General features: G+C 43.5%; 1 protein-coding gene across 1 annotated transcript; it reads left to right on the top strand.

Moving 5' to 3' along the window:
- The first annotated feature begins 4,073 nt into the window (after positions 1-4,073).
- Positions 4,074-5,064, top strand: LOC138633599 (uncharacterized). Its single transcript, XM_069719946.1, is given in 3 exon segments — positions 4,074-4,473; positions 4,476-4,540; positions 4,543-5,064. Coding segments are annotated over 3 exon segments (987 nt in total).
- The last annotated feature ends 3,740 nt before the right edge of the window (positions 5,065-8,804 follow it).

Raw genomic sequence — 8,804 nt, 5'->3', positions numbered from 1 at the left:
TTTTTTTTAATTTTAAAAAAAATTTTTTTACTTCTTACACCGAGAATTGTCACTTTCAACTTGTAACTTCTTTTCCACGTCCATTCCCTGATTATTTACGCTTCACGTTCTCACTCTTGCTCTCGCGGTTTTTATGATCTCAACAATCTCGCTGCTTTTCCAACCGCCTGCCGTGTTTTCAACTCCGAAAGTAAGACAGGCCGAGCCGCGCTTCAGTGCGAAATGTTCTGCGTCAGTAACACAGCTGGAAGCGACAAATGGAGCCGAGGGGAAAGGTACAACCTATTAATAAATGACACACGGCCCCAGAAGAATATTTAAAACTTGTAGGGAGAGCTGTTAGTGGGCGACCTTCTATAATACTTTTTGGTATTTTTTGGGGGGGGTATTTTCAACTACCTGTGGTTGTTTTAGTGTGATTTTGTGCCTATTTGGAGTTGTTGTTGTTTTTTGTTGGTTTTTTTGTGTGACATTTGGATAGTTTTGTGAAGTTGTTTTGCATTTCTATGTGGTCTGTCCCCTGTTGCTCTGGGGCCATTGTTTTGTGTTTTATGCGCATATTTTTCGGGTATCTCCGAGGTAGTTTGATGTTTTCTATCCCTTTCTGTTGGTTATCTATTTCTTTGTGGTCATTGTTTTGCACCTTTTTGTGTTTTGTGAGTCTTTTGGGGGGTTGTTTTGCATCTCTCTGAGGTTAATTGCTACCCACTGCAGTCATTCTGTTTCTTGGTTGATTGGCTAACCAACCAGAACTGTTTACAGTCACTACAAACAAAGGCTTTGGCAAAGCCTCCAGAAACCCCCCCCACCCCCCGCCACCCACCCCCACACACACACACACACTCCCACCCCAGCTGAAAAAACAGAAACACCTGCTTAAAATCCATGCGGAAAAAGCCGCAGAGAAGCAGGACACGGGAACAACATGGTACCCTCGATTTTTCCATTCCCAAAAAATACAAGGACACACCTGTACTGTTCTGACATCACAACACTGATAAGGTGTCCTCCACCGCTCCCTTCCTATGTTTTTTTTCTTCTTTCCAGTGTGTTACATCAGCACTATTTCATGTCTTTAGCGGTCTCCTAATCTGCTGTCTGAAACTGGAACTGGATAGTTTATCTTCCTGAATAACCGCACAGTGCAAGTAAGCTCACAGAAATCCTTAATTGTTGACCTAAATATGCACCTAACCTTTTCAAATATTGGCACGAGACCAAATGTGTATGGGGTGAGTAACTTTATTGACTACAAGAAGTTAATTTTGTCCCTAACAAACCAAACTGAAGCCCTACAGGTTTATTTTTGCTCAATCTACCGTTACATCCACGATGAAGGAGCTTCATTTGAGATCAGATCTTGATATGCCTCATTCCTCTGTGGCATCGCGCTCCACCGTTGTCCTGATTATAATCAGTCAATGAACGCACGCTGTTGCACACGTCCCTTCATTACCATGAAAACACAAACTGTAGTTTATTTTGACTCAGTCCGACACACACCATCCCGCTTCCCCAAAGACTCGCTGCAGTGTCAAATGTGGATTAATCCCCTGCTGAAAATAGTCCGCTGCTGTTTCAGTAACATTTTCATAAAAATGTGCTTCCAGTTACTTTAAAAATTCCTGAGCATTTGTAAAAAAAAAAAAAAAATTAAAAAAAATTAAAATGTTTTAACGAGGTGCTTTCATAGTTACCGTCTAACCAATCGGGAGACGGAGTAACGCTTTCAGTTTGGGGCTTTTTCATGGGATTTGTTGACAAGTCATCCTTGAAGTGGTTCGTCCTTTACTTTGAAAAGTGCAGGAAAACTGAGGCACGAAAAAGAAACCAGGAACTTTATATTAATCTGCGTATAGATGAAGATTCAGGTACTTTCGGGGTTATAAAGGACTATTTGTTCCCCGCTGAATCTAACATTGTTTGTTTGAAACTGGGGTACTTAAATTTCTTATTAACTTATTCTACAGGCCTACTGAAGCGCACGAGGTGTTCAGTACTGTGTGTGTGTGCGTGCGTGTTTGTGTTACTTACGTTGTGCGAACATAAGTGTTTACAGTTTGCGGGGACTTAACTTCCTCATCGGGACGAATAGCAAGTCCCCACAACGTGCTGTAAACCTGTAGTTTAAAGATTACGATAAAGTGATAGAAACAAGAGCGTCTTTGTTTGTTCGTGAAGGAAGTATCGCGAACAAAATGTCCCATTTAGGAGATAACTTAGATTCATCTCTCACAACAATGCGCCAAGGCCTTTTCTTCTGCTGCGTCTTTGCGTAATCTGGCTAATGTTTACTGTCTGCGTTGCACAATTCTGTCCTCCGAGCGGACAGCGGAGGTCAACGACCTCGTGTTGTTGTCGCCGCCGAAGACCTATTGAGTAATGAGCAGTGTACGCTGCAAAAGTAGTTCTGGAAAAATGCTAGCGCCTGTTTTGAGCTCGACCTTAGTCAGTGATCACTTCCTGTGGCTTTAAAACGCCACGATCAAAAATGCCTACTTTGCTTGAGGGATTCCAGCAGCGAGGAGGAACAAAAAGTGAGGTGATAATTTGTTCTAATTCATGATGTGAATTTGTCCCCTTTAACTCCCGGTGCATTAATATGGCACGTAAGTAAAAGTATGAAAAATATTATCAGCGATAATTACTTCAAAAGCATCAAAGCAAAAATACCTCCTACTCAAGCAAAACGGCCTGTCGGACTTGCATGTTTGTTTGTTTTTTTTCTTTATGTAAAGCACTGATTCAGGCTAATTAAATAATGCTGGTGGTATTACTTAAGGTATAACACAAGCCGTATTTATATAAGTTCATAATGTTTTTAAAATCTTAATCTTCAAAGTAACTCGTTTGTCAGATAATCCCAGTGGAATATTTTCTCCTGTAATGTTGTGGATGTATTAAGTATATATATAAAAAAAAAATTACTTCAAAAAGTACAAATACAAATACAAGTACTTCGTTAATTCCCACATTAAAGTGAAGTTAAAGATAAACAATTTTTTTTTTTTTTTTTAAAAAAGGTGCAAAATCTGCATCCAAAACTTGAAACCCAACGATGAATTTTGTCACTCGAGACTTTTAGCCGCTCAAATGTGTTAATTTCTTCCTCTGTTTTTTTGGGACTCGTTTTCCAAATTCTTGTTTTGGAGCTGTAACACCCAGACCGGTAAACACATACGAGGCCTCTCGGCCGGTTTTCGGTATCTCCGCCGGCTGTTGGCCGTTGCCGCGGGTTCTCCATCTAAAGTTTACTCGCTTCAAGTTAATCGACCTTAAAAGATTTGGTTTGCTAAAAAGCACATCGAGTGTGAACATTTTTTTTTTTCTCCAATATTCTGTGAGTTTATACTCAAAATGAGAGTTTTTAATTGTTGTTCAGATACAAAAAAAAAAAAAACAAACATTTGAATATGTTCATCAGGACTGCAGGAAATTATAGTTACTTTTAAATGGATTAATTGAATCAAACATGAATCAGTTGCTTAAAAAAAAAGATAACGAAAACAATTGTTGCTTGCGGATTTACACTCCGTCTATCGGGGATAATCCAGTCGTGCCTGAGGTTTTCTGCGCGCTCATTACGTGAAACTGATTGACTTTATAACAAATGAGCTTATTGTAAACCAAACTAAAGGTCCTAAAACTGAAGCCTGAACCTCTACGATGGAGAACCTGACACCGACAAGCGGCACAAATGATGAAGACTCGAATGATAAAGAGAAAACTCGGGGTCTTCGGTAGCTCCGGGGGTCTGGGCCTCCCTGCAGCACTTCCCCGGTTGGTAATCCAGCGTTGCTTCTGAGGACGTTAACGTTGACTTGCATTCGTTTCGTGGAGCCTTCAGTTGGTGAAATGCAGTTCGCGTGTTGCGTCCGCAGCCAGAGCTCTTCACGGTGAAACACATGAGCGGCGTGGAAACCGCTGTTTCTTCCTCTTCTGTCGGCTGGAAAACAACAAAACTGCCACGCAGATAACTTCTGATAGGAAGAAAGACACGAGGACAATGGACATCGAGGGGGGGGGGTGGGGGGGGCGGGGGTGCTGTCCCCCTTGTTAGCAAATTGACCAAAATGCCTTCCCCCTTGTTTACTTGCGGTTCCCACAACCCTCCATCCCCCGCTCCGTCCCCCGCTCCAACCTCTGCTCCATCCCCCTCTCCAACCTCTGCTCCACCCCCTTCTCCATCCCCCACTCCAACCCCTTCTCCAACCCCCGCTCCAACCCCTTCTCCAACCCCCTCCCCACCCTCTTCTCCATCCCCCGCTCCAACCCCTTCTCCATCCCCCGCTCCAACCTCTGCTCCATCCCCCGCTCCAACCCCTTCTCCATCCCCCGCTCCAACCTCTGCTCCATCCCCCGCTCCAACCCCTTCTCCGTCCCCTGCTCCAACCTCTGCTCCAACCCCTTCTCCATCCCGCGCTCCAACCCCTTTTCCATCTCCCGCTCCAACCTCTGCTCCATCTCCCGCTCCAACCTCTGCTCCACCCCTTCTCCATCCCCCGCTCCAACCTCTGCTCCACCCCCGTCTCCATCCCCTGCTCCACCCCTTCTCCATCCCCCGCTCCAACCTCTGCTCCACCCCCTTCTCCATCCCCCGCTCCAACCCCTTCTCCATCCCCCGCTCCAACCTCTGCTCCACCCCATTCTTCATCCCCCGCTCCAACCCCTTCTCCAACCCCCGCTCCAACCTCTGCTCCATCCCCCGCTCCAACCGCTTCTCCATCTCCCGCTCCAACCTCTGCTCCACCCCTTCTCCATCCCCCGCTCCAACCTCTGCTCCACCCCCTTCTCCATCCCCCGCTCCATCCCGTGCTCCACCCCTTCTCCAACCCCCGCTCCAACCTCTGCTCCACACCTTCTCCAACCCCTTCTCCAACCCCCGCTCCAACCTATGCTCCACCCCTTCTCCATCCCCCGCTCCACCCCCTTCTCCATCCCCCCGCTCCAACCTATGCTCCACCCCCTTCTCCATCCCCCGCTCCAACCTATGCTCCACCCCCTTCTCCATCCCCCGCTCCAACCTATGCTCCACCCCTTCCCCATCCCACGACCATTGATTAACCACCAATTGATTAACCAGTGAATTTACAAATTCACTGCTGATTGGCTCATCCATGAATTTAAAATTGTTTATAACTGTAAGTGAAAGTGGTTATTAGTTCTGGTCACACTGTTACAAGATATATTGTAAAATACAACCAGTTGCGTGAACTTTATAGTTTTTGTAAAGGAAAACTCAATTTCGTCTTGTTTATAGGATTCAAATGAATTCTTTTTCATTGGTTGTGTCAACCATCAGATCGAAAATAAACATTATCCCCCCCCTTCCCCCCCCCATTTCATTGTCGGTTACATAGTGAAATTGCTCTCGGCAGACTTCGAGCAGCAAATAACAACATGATCCAGATAACGTCCACACCCTTCTGGTCTAAGTAGAGTGTACGGTGCTAATCATAGAGGTGGACAGAGGAGGAGAGCATCACGCTGCGGAGGTTGTTTCTGCAAACTTTCCACTGTAAACCGTCTGAACTCACTCCATGAACTGAATTCAAGCTGCAGGTCACCGAGAAACAAAAAGGTCTAAAAAAAATAAATAATAAAAAAAAAAAAAAAAAAAAAAAAAAAGCTGAGCTTTCGACAACCCTGACAAGACTTTGGGTGGAGCGTCACTTGAACTGGCGATAAGTTTTGACACGCAAAGGGCGAGCAGCACACCCAGAGGAAAACTACAGAGAGCGAGCTGGAGGGTCCGATGAGCTGATATCAGACAGAGTAAAGGAACACTTCATTCCTGTCTTTATTTGTTTTATGAATACCGGCGAGTCAGGAAGAAAAAATAAATAAATAAAAAACAAACAAACAAAAAAACTAAAAACTGCTTTCACACAGGAAAGGACAAAAAAAAAAAAAAAAGAGAAAAAAAACCCTGAAGTGACATCCTCCTCTTGAGTTGCATCAGCCGAGCAGAGCGGGAGGCAGGACGAGCCGCGGACAGCCAGCCACATTGGCTCCACACGTCCCGTCAGTTATCTCTGCTGAAGTAGCGACTCCGCTGGCGGAGCTCGCCGTAAAGTGAGTTAATAATAGCGGCGAAATCTCGAAACGGTCTGTTTTCCGTTCTCCGCCAAAAATAACTTCAGGAAAGTGCATGAAGAGTCATGGCTTGGAAAGAAAAGAAAAAAAAACAAAAAACAACAACCATAAAAGGCCCAGTCTGAGATGAAAATGAGCAAAAGAAGCGAGTGTGAACAATAGAGATAGTTTAATGGGGCCTTTTACAGGCGGCGGGGGGGGCCGGGGGGCCAGCACTGCAGGTCATTAAAGGTCATTTAACCCTTTAACCCCTTTATTTTTAGAGGCGGGGCAAGTATTCTGATATGCTACTTAAGTAAGTGTGATACAGCAGTGGACTAAAAATAAAGCCCTAAAGAGGACTAAAATAGTACTTGCTGATCATGAAAATGTACTTACAGTCAAGGTGCCGCCACGACCTGCGACGTGACTGATGTCATGAGCTTTGTGTGGGTTTTGTAAGATGGCACTAATCATTAAAGAAGCACATGACAAAGGTTTCTCTGGCAACCCCGGCTCGGAGAAGAAAACGTGATTGACAAAACGAAACATGAACTGTTCTTTTACATTTTTAAAGAATACTTTTTTTTCAACGATTGTATAAATCCTTAATTATTATTTACATTAGATATTTCCTGGTTCCAGCATTGTTTTGTAAACAAAACACACCCAGTGCACTCATTAGTAATACAAATATTTAAACTGGGGAGTGTGGGGGGTGGAAGATTATTCTGCTTTTTAAAAACAACAGATGCACCTCTTAAATGTAATTTTCGCATATCTGTAGCAGATAAGTGGATCATTTTGAGACCCATTTCACATCGGTATGATGCTCACTTTAGTTCTGGTTAATGAGCAAATGGTTTCACGTGTTAAACAGATTGCAGCTGCATTTTATCTTTAAAAAAAAACAAACAACTTCTTTACGAGCAGAAGAGGATGATCTCTTATTTCAAGTATCAGCTCCTTTTCAGCAGATTAAATGAAACGGTCACGTGCGAGACAGATCGTAGGCGACACGCCGTCTGCAGCTCCTGCTGTTCAGCCTGTTTTTTTTTTCATTTTTTTTATTATTTTCATTTTTTTTAAATTATCCAGATCAGTTGGGAGCGTCAGATGCAACACTTGTAAACAGGGGGAGTGTTTCAACAGCCTGTGGCGGAGAACGTATCCCGTGGCAGGTTTTGTTGTACCGATGGAAGAAGCGCCGTTGGCAAACCGACCGACTTCTTCAGCTGCCGGTTGGGACGCTCGGATTCCTCCCCTATCTGAGCTGCAGGGCGACACCGGAGTCTGCTGGATACTTCACTGCGTCGCGTTTGCGTGCGGCCCCGTCGGTCACGCTGTAGAAAAAATAAATAAATACATACCTCCACGCAGGGACGTTTTGAGGCCTAAAGCTGTGCCACAAAGTCTGAGACAGTTTCCCGTTTACAATCAATATCAACCTTGTTTTACACGGTTAGTTGGACTTTTTCATGCAACCCGCCGATGATCGTTTTAGATTTTATTGAGTCAGTCGAGAGGAAGTCGAGAGAGGTGTGTTTGCTAATGGCTTTGTTGATCATTAGGTCCCTGGTGAAGATTATTTGACTGAAACTAAGCTCTTAATTTCACTTCATGTGATAAAAAAAAAAATGACACTGAACTGATTTTGTTTTTCTTTTGTAATATCTAAAATTTCAAACACATTTATTTTTTAAGGCTGTCTCTCAAAACAAGTAGAGATGTGATATTTCTCGGGGGGGGGGGGAAACAACTTTTTTTGTGCTGCATATGCCTCTTCTAACCATATGGATTCAAAATATTTGCAATAACCTTATTTTTTTTAAATAGTGCTTATATTAAATATAGTAATAAGTCTGCAACTGATGACGATCATGTCATTTTTAATTACAGGCAGCTCCCGTTCATCAGGCTAAACCGCCGTCCACCGCCACAGCTTTTTAACTACCAGATACAATCATAGAGTGAAATATCTGTTTTATAAATCCATCATCTTAAATCCAGCATTTAGACACGGCAACAAATCAATGCCCCCCCCAAAATATAGACAAATATCAATAACTCCCTCCGCTTTCCCGGATAAATCCAATAAAAGAGTCTCACTCGTCTAACAATGAACTAACAGCCAAAAGGTTCAAGATAGAAAACTCAAGAGTATAAAACAAAACTCAAAAACAAGAAAGTGAAACCGGACCAAAGTGCGGTTTTCACATGAAACTGTTTTGAGCAACAAGAATGCAGCTGGTGCTGGAGGTCAGAGGTCAAACAGACGCTCCAGTGAACTGCCAGTGAACAGAAATGCCCTTAAAAGGTGCAGTGAGCCGCAGGTGAGACTTCAACCTCAGCTGACCTGAATCCGTCAACAACCACGCCTGGGCGTCCTCACAGGAACATAACGCTGGGTGTTTTAAAACAAAAATCACACCACGTGTTGTAAAAATACAGAAAATGACCAAATAGGTATTTTTAATCCACTTTGAAAGATCAAAAAGATCCAACGCCTTTGTCCGCGCAGAATTACGTGAATGTAAATTATTGAGTCACAAACTTGTATAATCAGATTATTTTAATTTCCATAATCTTATAAAACCATCATTTTACAATCGGTGTTAATAAAACAAAAGCAAAGAGCATAAACGGGTGTAGTCCCACGGGCAGGTTTCTTTTCGTTCATGTTCCGATGACTCGGAAAACCGTTCTCACCGTCATAAGAGGAATGTTTG

This window comes from Brachyistius frenatus, unplaced genomic scaffold (genome assembly GCF_029030835.1).
Source record: "Brachyistius frenatus isolate BFR_SWC_R1_liver_20210118 unplaced genomic scaffold, ASM2903083v1 Contig_227, whole genome shotgun sequence".
In the NCBI taxonomy this organism is placed as follows: domain Eukaryota; kingdom Metazoa; phylum Chordata; class Actinopteri; family Embiotocidae; genus Brachyistius; species Brachyistius frenatus.
Note: the sequence above shows the minus strand (reverse complement) of the source record. Positions and strands in the feature narration are given on the sequence as shown.